General features: G+C 42.4%; 1 protein-coding gene across 1 annotated transcript in view; it reads left to right on the top strand.

The window, feature by feature from the left end:
• Positions 1–22,162, top strand: part of FAT4 (FAT atypical cadherin 4) — a 119,540-nt gene extending 97,378 nt beyond the window's left edge. Inside the window, exons 10-17 of the mRNA XM_054283824.1 lie at positions 2,898–3,002; positions 4,557–4,864; positions 8,916–9,001; positions 10,021–10,200; positions 11,208–11,332; positions 12,419–12,624; positions 17,262–17,523; positions 19,747–22,162. Of these exons, the coding sequence (XP_054139799.1) occupies positions 2,898–3,002; positions 4,557–4,864; positions 8,916–9,001; positions 10,021–10,200; positions 11,208–11,332; positions 12,419–12,624; positions 17,262–17,523; positions 19,747–21,626 (3,152 nt within the window). The 3' untranslated portion in view covers positions 21,627–22,162. The remainder of the gene's footprint in view (positions 1–2,897; positions 3,003–4,556; positions 4,865–8,915; positions 9,002–10,020; positions 10,201–11,207; positions 11,333–12,418; positions 12,625–17,261; positions 17,524–19,746) is intronic.
• The last annotated feature ends 2,203 nt before the right edge of the window (positions 22,163–24,365 follow it).

The following is a 24,365-nucleotide window of genomic DNA, read 5'->3' as shown; positions in this document are numbered from 1 at the left end:
AGTCTCATAATTGAATTTACACGCCTGGTAAAAAAAATAACATTTACATGGTAGTGCATGCAAGTAGAAATTAGAACTTTCTGGGACAGACTCTCTGTTCACTGTAAATTAGAGTACATGAGCTGTAGACCTTTATAATGGTATACCTGAAAACTGAGAGTCTTACTTTTCCTTGATTTATTTTGTTTTGTCAGCTGCATTTCACTTCATCATACTGCAAAAGGTAATGTCATTTTTTTCACTGGATAGGATTATAAAGACTGATTACCTCAGAGCAACATCATTAGGGTTTGAACAATCTGTTATAATTATATCTCTTAATAGTGAACAGGTTTTGTTTTTAAAATAATCGCTTTCTGGAGGGAATATGCTTGGTGATTTACAGTAGTTGTCTGCCCTTCCTTTGAACCCTTCATTTCCTGTTTTCCAGGATTCATTAAGATGAAGGAATGTACAGTTGTGAAGTTTTTTCAAATGCAAGATTAGAATGCTAGAACAACCACTTTAAAAGATGGACACAGAGAACCACAAAAACTAAAACTCCCAAATCAGCTGAAATCTTAACTGGAGAACATTCAGCTGGTATCTGTTCTTGTTACATTTTTCAATTAACAAAAAAAAAAAAGTCTGAGGAACTTAGGTTTTTGTATAAGCCCCTGCCTGTGATAACATCAGCTGGAGGTGATGAATGATAAATGTTGAATGCTGTCTGTTACCAATTATCCAGCATTCTCCTCATTTTCACGGTCGTCAGAAAAAGATTTTTCTGATGCAGAAATGAATACCTTGCATCTTTCAGAATTTCAGCCTAGAATTGATCTATAAACTCAACTAAATTCAGTTTTCATCTAGACCAATCTGGATGGGATTGTGAGCAGCTTAGTCTCATGGAAGGTATCCCTGTCCTTGATAGGGGGTTGGAACAAGATGGTTTTGAAGTCCCTTTCCAACCCAAACTGTTCTATGATTCCATAATTCTGTTATTTTAAACACGCTTCTATTGGTTTCAAGAGCTCTTCAAACAACAGTTAAGCATAAAGAGGATGCTGTCATTCATGGGTTAAATAAGTGCAGCTGAAATAAATATCCATATTCTCTTGCTGACTCAGCAAATGCGCCAGCTTTAATGTTAGCTGGGAAGAAGAAGAGTATTTAGCTAGATTGAACTGCAAAAATCCGAGTAAGCCTTTTTAGCTGCACTTGATTTTTGTGAAAACTGAGCAGCATCACTGAGCTATTTTAAGCATATCTGTCTCACTCCTCCTATGTGCTCTCCTCCATGAGTCAAAGACCTCTACTACAGACCATAAATTGAAAACAAAGAAAACAGCAAAATCTCACATAAAAAGTTAGCTCATCCTTCAGTCATGCCCATTAGAGAATAAAACATAAATAAATACCCCCAAAGCATAATTAGATTCAGGCACTGGAAAAGTTTCCTGGATTTATGGTGCATCTACAAGTGACGTATTAACCGCAGGAATCCTCCAGCGCTCCATTTCCACCCTGCTTGCAGTCACACATGGGGAGCTGCTGCTCACATGCAAGAGCTGCTTGCAAACTGTAGGTTAAACAAAAGAAAAAGTAAAACAGGGGTGAAAAACAAGAGGTTTTCTTGAGTCTTAGGTGACTCAAGCTGTTAAACTCCAAAGTTTGTAAAGCCAAGTCCTGGCTTGCTACAGTTTTAAATTGCACCAGCAACCTCTAAGGATTGGTGCATTCCTGTCCTGGGAGATGTAAAATTGCAAGATATATGTGACATGCAAGAATGGACACCCTCTGTGCAAGCTCACGTTGTACTTTTAACTTAAATGTACACATATGGTGTAAGAAGTAAAACAATTAATTTTCGATGCAGAAAGAAGCATTAAGACAATCTCAGCCCTTGCTTTGTGCATATAGCCTGGCTGAGATGAAGTTCAGGAGAAGTCTGGGAGACTGTGGCTGCTTTTGTGAGTTTTTGCAGTGAAACAGGGAGCACCAGCATAACAACACTCTGAAGTTTTTGCTGAGCACAGGCAGTGAAGGCTGGCACTGCTGGCGAGAGGAAGACAGGTTCCAAGAGTGGGATGTAGTGGAAGTGTTGCTAAACTCATCAAAGCCAAGCATTGAAAACCTTAGAAATGAAGACCAATATTTTTGTAGTTAATGTTTCCATGCAAAGAAAATTTCAGCTTCATGCATAGAATACGTGTGTCTGTATTTGGTGTCTGTCACTTTTTCTCTTGGTTCCCTTCCTTGCTGAAATGAATTATGTGATTTCAGTTTGTTCTCTGGGGAATAATATTTACCACATGTGACAATGTCTGCTTAGAAAAGGTCTGTATCCAGGGTAGCTTGTTTTAGCTCCAGAGGACTGTGGTCTCTCCAAGTCAGGAAGGAGGTTGTAATTGATGAGGAAAAATAAGAAAAATCATATAATGTACAATAGCAGCCTCTGTTCAGCATGACCTGCCTGTGCAGGGTCCAGCAAGGGCTGTCTCTATCTCCTTTGCACTCCTGAGTATATTGCACTCAACAGGGAAGAAAAAAGATTCATTTTTACAGTTCTTTATTTCAGCATTGCCTTTAATTGCATCATCTTTCTTTTATAGACACCAGCTAATAAAATAATTCAATTAAAACAACATTCCATCAGTACCTATGATCACAATGAGAGGCTTGAAAAGTTGAGTTATTTTCTCTGGGCCACAGATTATGCCTATGGCAGGGCTGGGAGCAGCCCAGCATCCTGTCTGTGATTCCTCTCTCCATCCCAGAGCTGGTCCCTGGCATCCTCTATCTCCTGGCCATGTGTTCAGCATTGGTTCATAACCTCATTACCTACAACACCAGCCTGACTTTCCTATTTCCCTGAACAGTCTGACCTGGAAATTGCTTTTGTTCCCTCCTCACAGGGAAAACGTGTGACTCCACTGTCAACTACTGTGAGTGCAACCCCTGTTTCAATGGTGGGTCCTGCCAAAGTGGGCTGGAGGGGTATTTCTGCCACTGTCCCTTTGGTGAGTACCCTTCTCTCCTCTTCATCTCCCCTTTCCCTACTCATATTTCTATTTATTTTTACCTGCATAAATAATTTCTGGCTTGAAATTTATTCCAGGTCTGGAAAAAATGCATGCATTTAGAGGTTCAAGTAACTCATTTTTCTTCAGAAGAAAATTAAAAAGTGATGTGGTCACTACAAGTACATACTTGTCATTCCTAGTAGCAGGTCCTTTATCTCTCATAGAAAAACATACGACCCAGCCAACAACTCAGTGCCTAAAAATTAGAAAGAATATTTCTGAACAGATAGAGAAATAGACATAACTGTCCAAAAGTAAGAATGTATGCTTGAAATACTTAAATCAAGACTATTGGCTTCCTAAAGATGAAACTTAAACACAGCTGGATCAGGGCTGAAGTACCTTCCCCACCCAGAATATCCAAAGTTCAGTCTGAAGGAGGAAGTATGATGATAACAAAGCTCTCCTGATGAATAACAGGCCCTTTTAGTGGAGCTGAACAGTAAGACCACTGTAAATAACATCAGTATTTTACATCAGAGAAGCATATAGTAGTGCCAAAATAGTTTCATAATTTTTAGAATTTAATTATCCCAGATTTGGTTTGTGGAATGGACCCAATAATAACATAGAACAACATGGATATTTTAAGGCATCGTGACACGATTGTAGCAGGATTGATTCTGAATGCAGATTAATCCAGAATTGCCATTTTTGATATGGAAAAGTATGAAAGTAAATGTAACAAATTAATAAAAGAAAAACAGAAATGTCCAGAAATCATCTCCAGTGTTTCAAGGCTGCTGAAAAGCCCTCTCACAAAAGTATAGTTCTCAACATGCATTTGTTACTAATGCTGAATATGTATTTCTATTAGCATGTGGAATAATTTGTCTATTCCCTTTTATTTCCTTTATTATACATTTCCTCAGGGTTAATTAATTTCCCATTGTAAATGTAACAAATATTCATAAATTAAATCAGGAGTTTTTTTCCCATTGTTGATGCAGTAAAAGAAAAATCAAGGGAAATTATGTGACAGAGCTCTGAAAAGAAGTATGTAGAATGCACCAAAATATGAATATCAATTTTTACTGACATGAGGAGACATAATATTTTAATCACACATATACTTATTTAATAAATATAAAAAATTACCCACCCAGTGAGAAACAGTTCAGATAACAGCCGCAGAGCGAAAAATAAACTCAACTTGCACATTTATTTCCATAGCTGGATTAATAAATGCCTGATGATAATTAACAGCCATGTCCTGACAGAGCTGTCAAGCTGGCTTGGTTTGGCATTTTCTGAAGAAGCCACAGAGCTCAACAAAGTGCTTTTCAATAGATGCATCTGTCCTTTGTAATTCAATTTTTAAATTTAAATATAATGTACCTCAGCCCCCAGCTGTGGATAATAGCATTCCTCTGTTGGTTGTGTGGTTTTAATTGTACGTTGGGGGTTCCACAGCCGTGTGGAGAGCACATCCATGCTTCACACGGTGAGGAAAAATCCCCGCGATTCCAGGCTCCGCTTTTCCTTTTTCAGGTGTTTTTGGGAATCACTGCGAGCTCAACAGTTACGGGTTTGAGGAGCTGTCCTACATGGAGTTCCCCAGCCTGGATCCCAACAACAACTACATCTACATAAAGTTTGCCACCATCAAGGGCAGCGCCTTGCTGCTGTACAACCACGACAACCAGACGGGGGAGCGGGCGGAGTTCCTGGCGCTGGAGATCGCGGACGGCCGGCTCAGGTTCTCCTACAACCTGGGCGGCGGCACCTACAGGCTCACCACGGCCAAGAAGGTGTCTGACGGACACTTCCACACCGCCATCGCACGCAGGGCTGGAATGGTGAGAAGCGCTAAAAATGGGGATTTTAAGGGGAATTCAGTGAAATCACTCTGGCTTCCAGGCAAACTCGGAGGAACGTGAAATTAGCGGCGTCGCGTTTGCTAGCAGAAACTCCAACTTTGGGAAAAACTTCCTTCGTTTCTGCCTCACTCCAACTGACTCAGAGCCCTGTGGTGGTTTGTTTAGTGTGATGATGATAAAGTGTAATGAAAAAAACATGTGCAAAGTGCCCCCAAACTCTCAATGTGAAAAATGGGAGCCAGAAATAATTAATGACATAGATGACTACGCACGGGGCTAATTAACTGCTGTAGATTGCAGGGATGATTATCAGGGAATGCTAATTAACCGCAGTAGTTGCAAAAAGCCTCAAAATCATTTTTCTCAAAATTTAGAAAATAGAAGTGGAGAGACTTAAAATTCTAGGCATCCATGACCTCCTTGAGCTAATTCAGAGAATTTTCTAATCTCATCAGACTGGGAGCCTGATTTTCCTCTGTAGCATACATGTAAAGAGTTAAAAGGCTACATTCTACATCAAGAGAATTTTTTGAGGGGAAGGAGGGAAGTTACTTCTCTCTCTGTCCCCCAGAATGCATCTGAGGTGAGGAATTCTGCCAGAACTGGGACAACTGATTACCATATGCCTGGCACTCTGACCCCTCTCCTGCCTTAATTTTTTTCTCCAGTAAATGTTTTCTATTCCTCTTCTCTCGTTTTTTAATAATATTTCCAAAGCAGAACATAAGCCAAATGCTCTTTGAATCCAAGCCAAGTTTTTTGACTCCACAGTGTTTGAGTTAGAAATGAAACCAAATCTATTTGCCATCCATAATCAGTAACTATTGCCCAACAGTTCCCTTTTCAGGCAGACATGACCAGCGTACGTGGAATTCATGTTTGGAATTAAAGTCATAGAGCAGTCCTATACAGTGGGGCTCCCCATTTTGGTTTGTATTTGTCAAGCTAGAAGTGATGGAGGGAATAAAAGCAGTAAACTCTTCTACCCAGTGTGGCTTCCTTCTAGTCCTTGCTCTTGAGCCCTTAACTCCATTTCCATTTCTAGTGCAATACCTGATATCTCCATTTATTCTGGGTCTTGCTCTCTTCTCCCAAGTTACAAGCAACAGGAGAAGAGGAAATGGCCTCAAGTTGCAGCAGGGGAGGTTTAGATCGAATATTAGTAAAGAGTTCTCCCCCAAAAGGGTTGTCAGTGCCTGGAAAAGGCTGCCCAGGGAAGTGGTGGAGTCACCATCCCTGGAGGTATTAAAAAGATGTGTAGGTGTGGCACCTGGGGACATGGTTGATTGGTGCTGACTTGGTGGTTAGACTCTTGCAGATCTTTTCCAACATTAAGGATTCTATGGTTCTGTGCAATCCAGTCTTCAGCTGGATTTGCAAATCCAATCTGTGTGTGTTTTTATGACTTATATATCCAAATAAGATGAAGGATAATTGTGATGTTGAGCAATGACTTTGGTTTAATGCGCTTTAATACCAGATGTTCAATTTGCATCTTGCAAATTTAATAATTTACATCACAGCTTCCTAATGGTAAAGCCTGAAGGTGCACTTCAGTCTTGACATGCACCAGGTTCCCATTTTAGTAACTAAAGTAGAATGTTACTTCCATTAATGAGATGTAAATGGCAAAGTATAAGGACACAGATTAAAAGTTGCAACAAATAAATGAAGTACACTGAAGAAAGAAAAAACAGAGAAAGAAAATGTTTTACTTGTCAGTGTGCCAGAAGACTATAGAAGTAGAGAGAACATAAAAAGGGCTATTTATAGAAATTTCAGCCATGAATGCTTCAGGCTAAAAGCAAATATTTAAGACAACCTATACCTTTGTGTGATTTTTTTGTTTGTTTGTTTTTAATGTTTAAACCTATTCAGTAATGTCAGCTGTTTACAAACAGCACGTGAAGAGAATCGCCTTTGTCTTAGGTATTTCTGCTGCAGGAAAAATGTCTCCCAGGTGTCCAAAACTGTATAAAATAGGCCCCCTTTAGGATTCCAAATCTGTCATTTCCTACAGCACAGTGGGATTTTATCGGAAACTGGTAAAATCATTAAGTTGTCAGTCCTGAGCTATTGCAAAGTGACAGGGTAGAAAGGCTCATAATGTGGCAAGGTAACTGTAGAGTAATGCTTAAGTAACAAGCAGGAACATTTGACTAACATTAGAAAATAAATTGTATGAACTCTGTTCCAAGTAAAATATATTCTCAAATATCCTGCCCTTCAGCTGGGGCTGGAGCTTGGCTTGCAGAGCACATAGCAATGTAAGTTAGGGAGATTATGGTGATTGAGCTAAGAACAAAAAAACTCATTTCAGTTTTTGTTGTTGATGTTCTGAAGGAAAAATATGTATGCATGTGGTGGCATACAGAGCAGCCAGCTTATTATTCTTTCTCTGAATTGTTTCATTTACACAAGGCTATAATCTGCTTTGGAACTGCAGACTGACATTTCTTGGGAGAAGCACTTTGCTCATTTGTATGGAAAGAAATTCAAGATAAGCTTCCATTAAAAATAGCAGATTGAACAATTTAATCGTACTGTAGGGCATGATTTAGGGCTAAGAGCTCTGAATTTATTTGGTCAATGCAGTGTGTCAGCTTGCAGCATGTATTTGGAGCTAGCATGGCCAATCTGTGGGGATTTCAACAGGCTGTTGTTACCAAACTTATTTGCAGGCAGTAAAAAAAATCTCTGCCGAGTAATGATGTACTGATAGCCAGTGCTGCTTGCTCAGCTCCCATAGAGCAATCTAAATAAAAATATAAACCCAGGCGTTTTTAAAGGTGGCATTTGATTTAAATTTGCTGTAAAACTCTACCACACATCTAGCTGAAACATGAGGAGATGTACAGCATGGAGATTATGTTTATTTTTCTGAAAATTTGTTTTAAGGAATAACTAACCTTCAGGGTTGGTTGGGGTTTCTTTTTTTCAGCGCATCTGTTATTAATAAATCACTGTGGGGACAATTCTTTGCTAAATAAGGAATAAAATAAAAACTCCTTTTCAAATCAGCAGGAGTTGTTTCATGATTTTAGTGACAGCTTTGGTTAGACTTTTATAGATTACAAATAGAAGGGCCATGAGTAACTTTAGTGTAAATAAGTTAGATGGGTATTCTCAGAATCACAGAATGGTTTGGGTTGGAAAGAACCTTAAAGATCATCTGATTCAACATCCCTGTCATGGGCACAGACACCTTCCACTAGACCAGGCTGAGGCAACAGTGTTGTCTAGGACTTGATGGCTTGGGGGTAAAAATACTAATAATAATAACAATAATTAAAGAGCAAGACTGCTGTGAGTAGTGGTAATGTTTGTTACTTCTCTAAACATCAGCTTGGTCCCACTCTAGGTGTCCAGATGCTCCTCCATTTTCAAAGTTGAGATCCCTCATGACCTCTTAGTCAAGGGGTTACCTTAAGCAGGTCCATTTGGTTACTTTTTGAGCTTTATTGAGTGGTTGGTTATTATTTTTAACTAGTAATCTCAGTGTTTCTAATCCCAGGGTCATTTTTTTAAACTGGTAATCTCAATGTATGTACTCCCAGCTTTTGTAACATGCTTTTTATCAATTCCAATATGTTTAATATCATAGTAAAGCCCCTGAAGGAACTCCCTTTGTGATTGGAAGGGGCAGCGTTTTGCTGACATTATCTGAACCATGTCAGGAGTAGGATATGGTATGAGCCAAAATAACTTCAGTGTCCGGGAGTAAAGCAAACAAATATGAAAGAAACCCTGCCCAAATGTGAAAAATTGGTGTTTAACTCCATGTCTGTATGAAGGAGACAGTTGGCTCCCCTCTCTGTATCCACACCTTGGTGGTGTCCACGCTGTGCTGGCAGGGTGTGGAGCTGAGCAGTGGCTCTGGAGCACTCTGCAATCCCAAGTGACATCGTGACATGCAAGTGCTCCTTTCTGGCCAAGTCCTTGATATAATACACCTAAACATAAATAATTCATGTGGTTGGGGACTAAAGCCTTGTAACACTCAGCATGTTTGTGTGTGTGCCTTATGCAGGCAGCATCCCTGACGGTGGATTCCTGCTCTGAGGACCAGGAGCCAGGCTACTGCACTGTAAGCAACGTTGCTGTTTCCACAGACTGGTAAATATTGTTTCATTTTGTGGGGTTAGCTTGGGGTTTGGGTGGGAGTTTTTTTTAAAATAAGTTAAGAAGAAATCTCCCTGTAAAGTCAGAGAAAGTTGGAATAAATATAAGGCTCCCAAGGGTCATTTTCTTCTATCTTTGCGGAAGCAAATTAAATTTTCTGCGTGTGTTGCTGCTTGCTAGGTCAGGCTACATTTGTGCATGGAACTGGATCATAACAAGGAGTTTGCTCAGAAATCCCCAGCTCTCTACACCATCTCTGTCCCCAGGCTCTGGTGGCAGTCAGGAAATGCATGGCCATGAATAATTTGCACTGTGGTACAAATGGGGATAACATCTATTGCCTAATGATTTGGGGTCATGTATTTATTTAAATTGCACCTCTCGTTGTTCATAAAGACATAGGAAATAAAATCACCTGATTAGTGCTGTCATTACAAAAATATTAACAGTAATTACTTTGACATTGTTTTCAGGTGTTTTCTGTTACAGTTTTGAGTTCATAAACAGTATCCAGTAAAGAACTCAAACTTTATTTCTGGTATTTACTGTAACTAGCTCAGTAGTCTTGGGCCCAAATTTTTGGAGATAACAGTAACTTTAATCTCAATCACTTTAGCTAATTTCTTAAAATAATCACAATGTTTCCTGCCACACAGGGTTTCCCTGCTAGCAGATGTGTTACATCTTCGTAAAACAATGAGTCCATCTTCCTGCTGTTTAAGTATCATCTAAAATCTCAATTATAGTTGGGTAAAAAACCTTATTTGTTGTGATCTCAAGCACACTGCTCAGTCAAGTGAATAGAAATTCTGACATGCAAACTGAGTGTGAATTTAGAGTCGTGCCCACTATAACTGTTCAAGTGATGTTAATCTCTGTGTCCCTTTCTAAATGTGAAATACCAATTTGGGAAGAGGAATTTTAGCCACAGGCTGTAACTGATGGTTGCAGTTCCTGTGCTGTCATCACCATCCTGATGCCCGGTACTGATTGGTCATTTTTCTCTTTCACAGGACTCTCGATGTACAACCAAATCGAGTTACTGTTGGTGGCATCAGGTCCATAGAGCCCATCCTTCAGAGGAGAGGACAGGTGGAAAGCCATGATTTTGTGGGCTGCATAATGGAGTTTGCAGTCAATGGACGTCCCCTGGAGCCCAGCCAGGCTTTGGCAGCCCAAGGAATCCTAGATCAGTACGTCTGCTATATATGGGATCAAATGGACCCCGTTTGCAATAAAGGAAACTATCCTGCATGCTATTCCATTCAGACACCAACAGATATTTTTGTTAGGAGAAAAAGACTGTAGAACCCACTGTAAAAAGTAGGAAGGAAGTGAATTTGGATTAAAGGTTCACTAAAGATTACAGAGTCTTAAAAACAAAAGCAGCATCATTACATTTCTGTTGTTGGTGATAATACAAGTAGCTTTGTGGGCTGAAATTGAGTCGCCCTTGTTCTTGGATTTCTTTATAAATTCCACCTGGTTTTGACTGTATTCATACTGTTTGCTAGCCCTCTACTCCCTTTTATTTCCTCTTAATCCACCACGTCTGTTCTCTCACTTTGCCTCTCAAGTATCACAGAATTTCCCTCATATCCTCTGAGTGCTCTTTCAGAAATGATGAACTATCCCATTCTATTGTTTTTTCCATCTCAGTATTTGAAGTCGCAGTTGCAGCAATAATGCCAGTCTTCCATCCAGATTTCCTCGTTCACACTTCCTCTCTCAACCCCCGTGTTTGCACTGATCATTGTAATACAAAGACCCTGGCAGTCTGCAGCATGAAAAAAAGCCTGAAAAGGTTTCTTCTCTCTTGCATCACAGATAATAGGAGTTTGGCTGTCTCTGAATTCCTTCCTCTTTTGTAAGACTGCTATAAATTGATGCTGAAAATTGGGATCTGCTTAGAAACTTGAGCTGTCTACAGAGATCCTTGGAATTACAGAATGGTTTGGATTGGAAGGGACCTAAAGATTATCCAGTTCCAATGACCCTGCCATGGGGCTTCTGCTAGACCAGGTTGCTCTGAGCCGTCCAACCTGGCCTTGGACGCTTCCAGGGATGGGGGGAAGAGCCACTTTAGCATCTCTGAGGGGAAGAAAGGGAGTACCATTTAAACAGATGACAATTCCCAGGGCATTTGCTCTGCTCATTTGTGTGCACCCTTTTCAGCATCTGCTTTTCTGGTTTCTGTCAGGTGTCCCAGGCTGGAAGGAGCTTGCACGACCAGCCCCTGCCAGCACGGTGGCACTTGTGTCGATCAGTGGTCGTGGCAGCAGTGTCTCTGCAAGGATGGACTTACAGGAAGGCACTGTGAAAAATGTGAGGATGTCTTTATGTCTAAATGTCTTTAACACACACCTGACTGTGGCTCAACCAAAGGCCGTTAAGGGGTTTCAGGGCCATGTGATAATGAATTTTATAAAATAATGAAAACAAGCAGCACGTTGCCTCTTAAGTAGTTTAAAAGTCCACAATGGACTGATGCCCTTTCGTGGGCTAAAAATGGCAACAACCTGAATACATAATGTTTTCTGGTCTGTATATCACATTTCAGATAACTTGCACTCATTTAAAGTCCTGCTTCCCAATAACATATAATCTGTAACTAAAATAAAGGGCTCCCATAGGAGGGATTTGCCTGCTATGGGGAGGTAAGAGGGTAAGCAAAAACCCCTTCACGTAAAGAGTGAGTTCATGTGCTTATGGCTTCTCCAAACTAAAGTCCTTTTCATCAAATTGACTGTGGATTATATGCAAGAAAATATTGTAAATGTAAATGAAAACAAGGCATTTACACTCGGGGGTGATTAACTCTCATAGGAGTAGCCCTCTAAATCAATATGGGATTGTTCAGGAGAGCAAAGTGATTTATTTCTGTGTAGTTGTAGTATAATGACTGGGCTTTGTTTTTTTACATGTCCCATTATTGTTTAGCTGATTTATATGCTTTTATTGCACCAGTTTACAAAAGAATTTAGCCATAATTTTAACAGCATTTGGTAGTCAGTGCTCTGCCTTTTTTATTCACTTTTTTTTTATGCCATAACAAATAGAAAGTCATTATCTCTGCCCTGAAGAGCTTGGAGTTCAATATATCATGAAACCCCGATGCAGTAATGGAAACAGTAACATCCCTGGGAAGGAATTACAGTTCTGAGAGCCAAATTTTTTTTCCCTACTCCCTTACTTGTTCCCTGGCGAGTTTTAATTTACTCTTGACTGATAGCAGCAGTAAATTACTCGCACACTCCCACTCTCAAGCACACATTCTGGTGGAAGCCAAAGAATAGAGGGGCTGCAGTTGCCATTCACTCCCGCTCGCCCCTGCCCTTGACCCGCTCTGACCTTGATCTCTGCTCCGATGGCTGGGGCTGTGTGCTCATGGCTTCCCTGTGCTTGTCCCAGATATCACAGCTGACACAGCCCTGTCCCTGGAAGGCAAGGGCCGGCTCGACTACCACATGAGCCCCAACAAGAAGCGGGACTACCTGCTGAGGCTGGGGGCTGGCGGCCGGCCGGGCGTGGAGCGCCTGGAGGTGAAGTTCATGACGAGGAGCGAGAGCGGCATCCTGCTCCACGTCCAGGAGAGCAGCAACTTCACCACCCTGAAGGTGAGATTGCACCTAAGGCCCGGTTTGGTTGGGTTGGGCTGGGCTGCCTCGTGTGCAGCGATCAAAATCGAGATTTTCCATTACTCTTTCTGTTTCCTTTGTGAAATATTAGGTCTTTAGCTGAGACTAGGCACTGCTCCAGTGTCATTCATCTTCTCAACAATTCCCTTCCTATTTGCCAAGGTATCAGAAGATCTTGATGGTTTTATATCTAATCAGTTCTGTCTAGACTCCAAATGGTGACTGTTTTAGGCGACGAGAACGGTGCTCATTGCCATGGTTATTATCATCATTACACTTTACAGAACAAATCATTTTGTTATTGGCCTTTTATCTTCTGAGTTTTTGAGCCTTGAACCCAGACCCTCCTTAAGCTAGCAAAGGATTGCCAAAAAGTTTTCATTAATTCCTACCAACATGGCTCAAACTTATCAAACTAGGAAGTGAGAGATAACTCAAATTCATGAGGTTACTCACAGACCAATGTCAATATCAAATTATTTTGGCACACATAGCTGAATTAGTGCTTGAAATGCCACACTGTTTTGTGGCTTTTTTGCTGTTTTTTTTTTTTTTTTTACTCAAAGAGCTTATTGCTGCAGAAGTTACCTTTCTCAGGAGAAAGCGATGGTTTGGTTCCTGGCGGTGACTCAGTCCATTTACTCATAACTCTAAATGAGTACAGCAGTGATGTTGGCAAGCCCCTTTATTGGGTTGGTGTAAGCTCCAAGTTTCCTTGACTGCTGCAAGGCTTTCCAACTTTTTCTTCCCTGACTTTTAGAGAAATTCATACAGAAATTCACACTTTCTAAGCTTCAGCCCCGTGGATATCCTCCACCTGCCTGCTCAGAAGCTTTCCTGACACACTGGCTGCATTTAAGAAGCAAGTCTGCACTACTTCCCTGGCATATACTTTTACCACATCATTTCGTAGGAAGTTTCTGCCTAGCTCATATTAGCAGATAAGATCTCATTAGTTTTGACTTCTGGAGAGAAAAAACCTTTTTCTCCCCCCTAGCAGAATTTGCTAGGTGAGTTCTCCAAGCTTTATTAAAAAAGAAGAGAGAGAGTTGCCTTTCCTGGCTGAAGCACTGGAGCTGTGTTTATGCAAACACTCTTGTTATTGTTAATATTGGTGAAGTTATACAAGCAAGCAGAGGGGGTCAAGTCCCAGCCCCAGCTGTGCAGGGGAAGAGAGCAGAGGTTTGCCTAGGACCAGATGCAGAAGTTTGAGGAGGGAGAGCCATGCCGGTTGCCAAGCAGTTCTCAGGTGATGCTAGTTAGTAAAACTGCAGTAATTTAACTGTAGCTAGTGCAGTATGGCCTCTGCACTGCTCCTCATTCCCAGAGTAGGTGTCACCATGAGTATTCCTCTCAGTGGTAGCCTGAGATGCCAATGTAGCCAACCCAGCAAAAGTCTCCATGTCATCTCCATCCACTCCTGGTGCAGAAGTTGGGCTTTAGGAACCTGTCTTGACAATTCTTGTCAGTCTTCAGAACAGACAATTTTATAACTTGATTTTTTGTGTCTTTTAATATGCCTGTTATCCAAAGTATTAGCATTCAGAGAAAACCTGCCATGTGTTTTTAATATTAAACCGTGCTAGGGAAAAGCTGAGAGTCCTGTGGCTACTTCCATGCCTTCACATTTTTCCTCTTGTAGCTAATTGGTTTTGGTGTGGCTGGGATTGGGGTAAAACTAGAGAAGTGGTAATAAATCAGACCCACTGAGATTGTGAGCAGTTGGTTCACTAAATGATGGATGTAAACTCCCCGCTAAGAACCCAGGAGGGGACTTTATCATTTAAAGGGATCCTCAATCCAGGAAAGAGGCAAGTGTTTCCAGATTACATTAAATAATTGTCAAATTCAGTTGGAAAATGCTTCCTCCAAAATTCACTACAACAAAGAGGGTGGGGCATTCCTTATTACTAGCGCTCTTTGTCACAGCTTATTTTCCTACAAGTGCACATTGCGAGTAATTCAGTTAGAGGTAATGGGATAAATAGAGCAGGTTAAAGGTGAAATTGCCTGTCTTGTCCTGCTTTATCTAGAAATCTCATCTGCAGTCAGATCAAATTAGCATAAACAGAACTCTACAATCTCTGAACTGTATGGGTAGAGAATGCGGATTACATTCTACCTATTTCAGCTAAAATACTCCTGTGTGAGGGGTGGTTGGGCACTGGCATGGGTTGCCCAAAGAAATTGTGGCTGCCCCATCCCTAGAAGTGCTCAAGGCCAGGTTGGATGGGTCTCTGAGCAACCTGGGATAGAGAAAAGTGTCCTGCCCATGGCAGAGGGATTGGTACTGGATGATCTTTAAGGTCACTTCCAATGCAAACCATTCTGTGGTTCTATGCATATGTCATGTTATAGGAACTAGACAGATCATAACCCTTTTAAATGAACCGCCATTCAAGAGCTAGTTTTAAGACAAAACCCAATTTGTTCAGCAAATGAGACTTGGAATACTAGTAAAGTAGAATCAGCCCTGTAGTTAGGAATATGCTTGCTTTAGTGGTTCATTCTTTTCATTACATTCTACTTGTCACTCGCTCAGCCATTTAAATAAAACCCAGAAATTTGTGTTACTCAATGCTGTAAACTTCAGCCTTTGTTTCAAATTTAGAAACATGTTGTGCTTCAAGGCACCATTCCATATCTTTTCCTAGTTGAAGCAGTCATGGATCAGTCTTGTCTCTGGAAATTTTCTTTTCCAAATGCCCCTAGTATGTTATTTATGAGTCTTTTAGCATTAGTCACATGCAATTTTAAAGATATAGAAATAGGGTTAAAGAATCATGAATTATAATGGAAAATATCAGTTGCTGACAGGTAAATAATTCTACAGGCCTTTTCTAAGGTGAAATTAAAAATTTTACTTCTGTGCTCAGTCTCCCCTTAAGTTTGGAGAGTATTGTCTGGCATGGTGTATCCCTTTCTCTTTGCATAAAAACTAAAATACAAGGCAGTGTTTTTATAGGGCATAAAAGATAGAATAAGACATAGCAAGCCAATACAGGTTGCAGACATAAATATATGTATACATTCAGCTCAGTCAAGCTTTTTATAAGTTATTGTGAGAAATGGTGTTTAATATGTTTTAAAAATCTGCATTTGTAACAGTGGGATTTTCCTTGGGCTGTGTGATAGTTTAGACACATGCCACTTGTGTTTTATCAGTAACAAAAGCATCCTGTCTGTGAGGTGAGCCTTATCAAACAATACATTTTCAAGTAGTCTAAATTACTGCCTTTGAAAATGAAGTGGATGCACATATTAACCATTCTTGTGTCCTCCATCCAAATGGAAAACGTGCTAGATGCATTCATTCAAGCAGCTGCCAAGACATGAGCGTGGTCTTAGAGCCTTATTAAAGCTGGAGTGTCTGAACAAAGTCCTCAGCTTGCATCACCGGAGAAGCAAATCCAGAACACTTAACAGTTTCTGGAAAGGAGAGCAGCATTCTTGTAGCCAGTGTGTCACCTCACAGTTCTTCCCAGGTGAACCTTATTTTTCCTGGAACAAAGGAAGCAGGGCCTTGAGAGCTTCCAGCAAACCTGGGGCTGTGACCTTTCCTGGACTCTGCCTGCGCACGTCCTGCACGCGTGGGGTACGGATCTCGGACTGGTCGAGCTGGGACAGAGAGGAGCTGTTCCATCCAATAGGTGTGACCAAGCATGCAGGAACATGTGACCAAAAGTGCAGAGCACCAAAGGAAACTTGCAGCGAGTCCCAGAGCCATCCTCTGTGAGTCTGCGCAGTTCTGTACGCCCCTAGGACGTCAGCCAGCATACCCAAATTCACGCAATATCTGAGAAACTGGCAGGGCTGGATGTTGGGGATTCCTTTTAAGCTCCTGCATCTTAAGTGCAGAATTTGCACTGATCTCATTTTGGGATCATGGTAAGAGGTTTGAAGTCCCGCATCTCATGATTCGGTAGAATTGTGGGGCATCATTATTAAGAGAAAAAGCCATAGTATTCTTCCTTTTTTCCCTGGCTGTTCACAAGTTTTAAAGCGGTTTGCTCAAGAAAGCACTACTTGAAAATTCTCACAAAATCACGCGCTTTGCAGCTCTTCAGAAAGCTTTCTGAAATACCACAAAAGTTTCCTGCAAAATACCAATTAGCAGAAAAAGCAGATATGAAATGGGGCTCTTGCTCAAGCCCTGCCATGCCTTATGCATTCCTACTGTGTCGTAATAAAAACTGGATGCAATTTTCTTGGCCGAGGACAACATCTGTTCATTCTGCTAAGCATTTTCCACACTTGCCTTGAAGAAGGAGAAAGAAATATTCTTTCTCTGGTTGAAATGTGTGTCATATGCATGCCCTATAGCTGGCTGCTCAGTAGGATTAGCCCGGGGTTGAATGGGTGGCAGCTCTAAGATGCCCATTTTCTGCTGAAGTTTCTACAATGTGGTGTATTTAATTCTGGCCAAATTTTTCATAGTAAATAATTATTGCCTTTTTAGTGCAAAGCAATTATTTGGGGGAAAATATACCCACCCCAGCCTTTCTATTACACCAAAGCCACGTGTTACTGTAGCTGTGAGTATACATCAGAGGGGTTATGTGTGCGTGTTACGCGACACCAGTTTAAAATTACGTGCCATGTGTTCTTCTGAGCAGATCAAAGGTGGGAAGGTGCACTACATATCTGATGCTGGAGTTGCTGGCAAGGTGGAGAGGAACATCCCTGAGGTGTATGCTGCAGATGGCCAGTGGCACTCGGTGCTCCTGGAGAAGAACGGCTCTGCCACCACCCTGTCGGTGGACAGGACCCACAGCCGGGACATCCTCCATGCCACTCAGGACTTTGGTGGCCTCAACATCCTCACCATTTCTCTGGGAGGAATTCCGTCCAGCCAGCCTTTCAAGAGCACAGCTGCAGGTAGTTTTTTTTTTCTCCCCAAGTACTGTAATTCTTTATTAGTAATTAGCGTACGTCCATCCTTTGCCAGAAAAAATGCAAATTGAATGAGTAAGGATTACAGATTTTGTTCCTTTAGTACACACTGCAGGCTTCTTGTTTCCACAAGCAGACACTCCATCTGCAGGGCTTTTTTGAGACAGGGGAGTTGCTTGTCTCTACCTCAATTGCTGTATTTTTGTTACCCCTATGGAGAAGAAAATATGTATTCTTCACCTGAATCATAACCTGGAAAAATCAAGGCAAATCTTTCATTTGGGCAAAAATGCTAAACAAAGACTTTTTAGGGATTTTATAAGTACCGCAGGACTTACCCTGTTATTTATATGATTATAATATTTACTGCAACTCCAAGGTCCTGCTGCTTTATCCTGCTGTCAAATGAAAAATAGGAGTTATTTCTGAGCAAGGAAAATAAAGGAACACCCTCTGACTGATGTCTAGCTGTTAAGGAGCAAATCAGTCTCCCTTAAGAGTTAAAGTAACTGTCTCAAACCCTGGCAAAAGAAGTAGATAACGCATATTTGATATCATTTCCCAAGTGCTAGGTAAAGATGGAAGTGATTTTTAGCTGCAAAACATGAGATTCTCCAGGCAATACAGATGTATTTTTCACATATTTCTATATTGAAGAATCTTCCTGGCTTCATGAATTGTGACCAGATAAAGTATTTTTGAGTGGAGTAGAATCACACTTTACACTTGTGTATTGTGAATATGTATGAAATGGGGTGTAAAAGCTTGTGGATGCTGTGCTAACCTTTACCCTTTTTACATGTATGTTTTATGAGCAGCATGTGCATGGAAAGAGCAGAGGCTTTAGGAAAGCTGGAACAAGGAAAATTGAGGACACTAACCTCTCACCACTGCCCAGTGCTGTGGCAGACAAATTAGGAATGTCTGGCTTCCATTAAGCAGACACACAGTCCAAAATCCCTTATTCATATGATTTTATTTTATTTTAATATTGGATTACATTGGGTACGACATACCAAGGATTTACAAGGCTCTGGTATAAAACTCTGCATGAACTCAGAGTCAAAAATATCTGCAGTGCTGTTAAAGGCAGACAACACACGAGGCGACAGGCTGTGAAGCTGCTGTGTTCAGTAACATTTCCAAATCCAGGTAGATGTGACAAATTGTTTATCACATCAGTACTACAAGGAACCTCCATGCATGCAGCAAGGTGATCATCACTTTTGCTTGGGCTCCCAACTGAACCTAAATCTTCAACCCTGAGGATTCTAAACCTTTAGCAGCATCTCATACCACTCAAGTGTATTTGCTGTCTCATGACAGAGTGGTGGTATCCATCTCTGTGTACCATTTTGCCACAGCTCCAAGCAGAGATCCCCGTAAGGTTGCACTACCTCAAAACTCTTCCAGAAAGGATTTAGTCGGGGGAACACAGAGGATTATTGGGCTGGCAAAAGGCTGGATTTTCCTGTGACCTCACTCAGCCGCTGCACACAGCCTGGGGATAATTCCATCTCCTGGGCTCTCACAGCACTAAAATTTGTTGTAGGGTAGCACTGCAACCAAAGTATGGGAAGTTTGCGGAAAGGCCCCTCAAGATTCAGAGAAACAAAAGAACTGCCATGAATTTAAGGGACAGGAGGCTTAGCTGAAGCACGTTGGGCAAACTCAAATAATGCCTGGTGCTAGCACAGCCAAGCCAGCTGCCCTCGGGATTCTCTGTGGGAAATGATAAGAAGTTTTAGAGATATGGGAAAATTGGGAGACAAAAGCATTTCAGTATATTGAATACACTGAAATACATTGAATATACTGAATATATTGAAATACTATATTTCAGTCATCAGACATCATATTTATTCAAACTCAATTTAAAGACATTAAGTGCTGTTAGAATGGATGTTTCCCTGTGGTAACCATGTGAATTCTTGGCTTGTTCAGTGAACAGTGTAGTACCTACTGAGTATGTACAGTGAGTATGTACCACGCTGTTGATAGTGCATCGTAGTTATTCATACTCAATTTAAAGACATAAAGTGCTGTTAGAATGGATGTTTCTCTATGATAACCATGTGAATTCTTGGCTTATTTAGTGAACAGTGGAGTATGTACTGAGTATGTACAGTGAGTATGTACTGCGCTGTTGACAGTGCACGCTCAACCTTAAGCTCCCAACACCTCTGTCCCTTTTTTCCCCTCTCTCAGGCTTCAGTGGCTGCATTTCCTACATCAAGTACGGCGGGGAGACCCTTCCCTTCTCCGGCAAGCACAACCTGGCCACGCTCTCCAGAACAGACCCCTCGGTGAAGACGGGCTGCCGCGGCCCCGACGTGTGCGCCAGCAATCCCTGCTGGGGCGAGCTGATGTGCATCAACCGCTGGTTCGCCTACCAGTGCGTGCCGCCGGGCGCCTGTGCCTCCAGCCCCTGCCTCAACGGGGGCAGCTGTGAGCCGGGCCGCCAGGCCGGCTTCACCTGCAGCTGCCCCGAGGCCTACGCGGGACGGACGTGCGAGACCGTGGTGGCCTGCCTGGGCGTGCTGTGCGCCCCCGGCCACGAGTGCAGGGCGGGTGTCAACGGTGGCCACGTGTGCCTGCCGTCCCCACACCCTGCGGAACTGTCCCTGCCGCTCTGGGCCGTGCCGGCCATCGTGGGCAGCTGCGCCACCGTCCTGGCGCTGCTGGTGCTCAGCCTCATCCTCTGCAACCAGTGCCGGGGCAAGAAGTCAAAGGGGCCCAAAGAGGAGAAGAAAACGAAGCAGAAGAAGAAGAAGAAAGGGAGCGAGAACGTGGCGTTCGATGACCCTGACAACATCCCGCCCTACGGTGATGACATGACCGTCAGGAAGCAGCCCGAGGGGAACCCAAAACCCGACATCATCGAAAGGGAAAACCCTTATCTCATCTACGACGAGACGGACATCCCGCACGCCACGGAGACCATCCCCAGCGCCCCGCTGGCCTCCCCCGAGCCCGAGATCGAGCACTACGACATCGACAACGCCAGCAGCATCGCCCCTTCCGACGCCGACATCATCCAGCACTACAAGCAGTTCCGCAGCCACACACCCAAGTTCTCCATCCAGAGGCACAGCCCGCTGGGCTTCGCCCGGCAGTCCCCCATGCCCCTGGGAGCCAGCAGCCTGACCTACCAGCCCGCCTACGGGCAGGGCTTGAGGACAACATCCCTGAGCCACTCGGCGTGCCCCACTCCCAACCCGCTGTCTCGGCACAGCCCCGCACCCTTCTCCAAATCCTCGACGTTCTACAGGCACAGCCCAGCCAGGGAGCTGCACCTCGCCATCAGGGAAGGGAGCCCGCTGGAGATGCATGGCGACGTCTGCCAGCCCGGCATCTTCAACTACGCCACTCGGCTGGGCAGAAGAAGCAAGAGCCCCCAGACCATGGCGGGCCACAGCTCCCGCCCGGGAAGCCGCCTGAAGCAGCCCATCGCGCAGATCCCGCTGGAGACGTCTCCCCCGGTGGGGCTGTCCATCGAAGAGGTGGAGAGACTGAACACCCCCCGCCCCAGGAACCCCAGCATCTGCAGCGCGGACCACGGCCGCTCCTCTTCCGAGGAGGACTGCAGGAGGCCTCTGTCCCGCACCAGGAACCCGGCCGACGGCATTCCCGCGCCCGAGTCCTCCTCTGACAGCGACTCGCACGAGTCCTTCACCTGCTCCGAGATGGAGTACGACCGCGACAAGCCCGTGGCCTACACCTCCAGGATGCCCAAGTTGTCGCAGGTGAACGAGTCGGACGCGGACGACGAGGACAACTACGGCTCGAGGCTGAAGCCGCGGCGGTACCCGGGGCGGCGCGGCGAGGGCGGGCCCGTGGGCGCACAGGCGGCGGGCGCCGCGCCCGGGGACAGCTCCCTGCCCGGCAAGCTGGGCCAGCCCGCGGCAAGCTTCAACTGGGACAGCCTCTTGAACTGGGGCCCGGGCTTTGGGCATTACGTGGATGTTTTCAAAGATTTGGCATCGCTTCCTGAAAAAACAGCAGCAGCAGCAGCAGTGAGTGAGGAGAGCAAGGGTGGTACGGCCAAGGCTGTTTCCAAGGAGGGGGAAGCAGAACAGTATGTATAGGCTTTGTCCCCTGGTACTGCCACAGTGCAAAGCCACGGGGACTGCTCAAACCGTTATATGGTTGTAGAAAAGCCAAGGTCAGCATCTGATCCCCAGGCCAGTCTGGTTGGAGGAGACTTTAAAAATAATAACCATTATGCTGCTGAAAGAGAGACTTGAGACATTTTTAATTTAATTATGCTTGGATGAATTTATTTCTCCTGCATGCATTGTATTTGCAAACCAGATATTCGGCATGCAGCCTTTGGAAAGGGTTTTCCTATTTACCATTGTTTGGTTCGTGGTTCTTAAATTAATAATGCTTTGTTCTGAAAATGAACTAATTTTTTGTTTCAATTGTGAAGGATGTGCATATTGTCTCCAGCTACTAACATGTTCTACGATGCAAGAGTACTGAGGATTCCATTTTCCTTAAGAAGTGCATGGAAGTAAGATGGTGAATGAAGGAACTACAGTAGTGAGGTGTCTCAGAAAATGTAGTTACCATATCCTGCAGTTGCTCACATGTGACTTTATGGAATAAATCAGCTTGAATAATTGCTGGCAACAGTGCTTGCTGTAAGTCTTATTCCATACAAGAGGTGCTAGAAGGAGCTCAAGCCAGTCAGCACTTTAGGAGTTTGGGTTTTTTTTCTCCTTCTTAGTTTGTTTATTTTTTCATTTCAGGTTTCTTTCTCTTTTTTTTTTTTTTTGTTTTTTTTTTTTGTTTTGTTTTGTTTTGTTTGTTTGCTACTGTTTGGTTTTTTTTTTTTTTGGACAAAGTTGTGTGAGAGCTTCTGAATCTCTATGAAATTTTTTTTATTGGGGATGCTTACTTAATCCTGGTCCCTTCCTGCCCCTTCTCATTGATTCCTGATGGTCATTGTCAGCCCAGGCCCCTGGCTCACAGCAGCAAGGGACAAACCTGTCCATTCCCACATCTCTGCTGCAGCCTGTGCTTCTCCCCTGATCCCATTTTCCCACCTGTACCATGGAAAGGCAGGAAGAACACTCAGTTCCCTAATTAGTGAACTCTTCTGAAGTGCTTCGACATTATAAAGCACTATAATAAGTATTATCATAATTATCGTTAAAGCACTGCCTAGCCTCTGTGACCTTGGAGCGGCATTTTCTGCATTCTATGATTTTCTACAGTGGAAACTTTGAAGAATTATTTATTGTATAGAAAATTACTGCACTCTAGCATTTTGGAGCAGATATGAGGGAAAACTACTTGTAGATTCATTAATGTAGCTTACCAATTGCCCCCAGTTCCCTAAAGTTGTAGGTGAAATAGAATCTCACAAAGTCCTTACATCTTCATGCAGATCTGATGAACCTGTTGTACTGTGTAAAAACTTCAATTTTTTTTTTTTTTACCTAAGCTGTGTTTTTTATATCAATATTTTCCTATGCTGAATAGTTTTCTTACTTTCAGGGAAGGTAAGAAAAATACTTTTTTTACATTTGTTACTTATGTAACATCCATATTTTTCACATTTTGATAAAATTGTAACATACTGTATGCTTTCTACCTGTAAATGCCAATAATAGAATTAAAATATTTATTTAAAATCTTTAGTGTGTGTTATTGGAAACCTTTTGTCTTTTCTCTCTAATCTCCACTCCTTGATCTTCACTTTTGGGGTTTAAGTTATAAGGTTTTTAAGCTATATAAACTTCTTAATCAGAAAACAGGCTTTAAGAAGCAAGTACATATCTCAGAAAGAGGGAGAAGGGTATTATGAGGTTGTTGAGCATAAGATAATGTCAAAAAGTACCAAATCTGCTTTCATATTTCTAATAAAACAATAAAACCTGTATTTTAGTCCGCAGTGGTTTCACATTTGTTAACCATGATTTCCACCTCTGCTCCAAGCTGGAGCTTTCCAATGCACAGACAGTGGGGAGTGTGAGAACCAGGTCTTTCTGTCATAAAGCAGCAGCTGAACAATAAATAACTGCATTCTTTTGTACTTACAAAGGGATAAATCAGACTTGGACAACTTCTTGGAGAATGCAGAGAGTGAAAAAGTTTAGGCTGCAGGCAAGAGGTGAGTTCTGAGGTTACACTGAATTTGTGGTAAGTGTAAAGAACTTAGAAAAAGGACAACAATTCAAGGGGGGGTTACGTATATCGTGTTTGGTTTAGAGTTTATTTTGTCTCAAAACTGGCAATTAGGATCCAGCTCTTTTTGGCTAAAAGTGCTCCCAACTTCATCATGCCCCACAAAAGTGAGAAGATAATGGGCCAAAGTAGCCCATATTGGCATGTAAGTAGTTTCATCTGAAATAACATGAGTTCCAGAAGTGATTTCAGAGTTTGAGGAGCTGCTGTAATTAAACATCTGTTAAAAAGCTGTATGTTTAGTTTGAATATTATCCTTTAATACAAATTGTACCACATCCAAGCAGCGATTTTAATAACACATGAAAACTTTAGCAAATGAAAGCTTTTAAATGTAACACCAAACATATTGAGGGCTGTGTTATGCCTGTTAAGCATTCTGAATTTATCAAAAAGTTTTGCTAAAGGGGAATAATATGCAGTGTGGACTTACACAAAGTACATGTCATAGCTTTAGCACAGTTTACAATTTACCCAGGGGGGTAGTGTGTTCCTCTAAATTTTGACACTTTATGGCAGACAAATGTATATTTTACTGGTTTCCTTGTTTCCCTGTTTCTGAAAGGCGTAGAGATGTTTTTGACACTTATACATACGATCCATTCCTGCCCTTTTTTTATAATTCTTTCATG

Source organism: Melozone crissalis, unplaced genomic scaffold (assembly GCF_028551555.1).
Source record: "Melozone crissalis strain CALT ecotype California unplaced genomic scaffold, PUWL_Pcris_2 ptg000039l_1, whole genome shotgun sequence".
In the NCBI taxonomy this organism is placed as follows: domain Eukaryota; kingdom Metazoa; phylum Chordata; class Aves; order Passeriformes; family Passerellidae; genus Melozone; species Melozone crissalis.
This window is presented reverse-complemented; position numbering and strand designations above follow the sequence as displayed.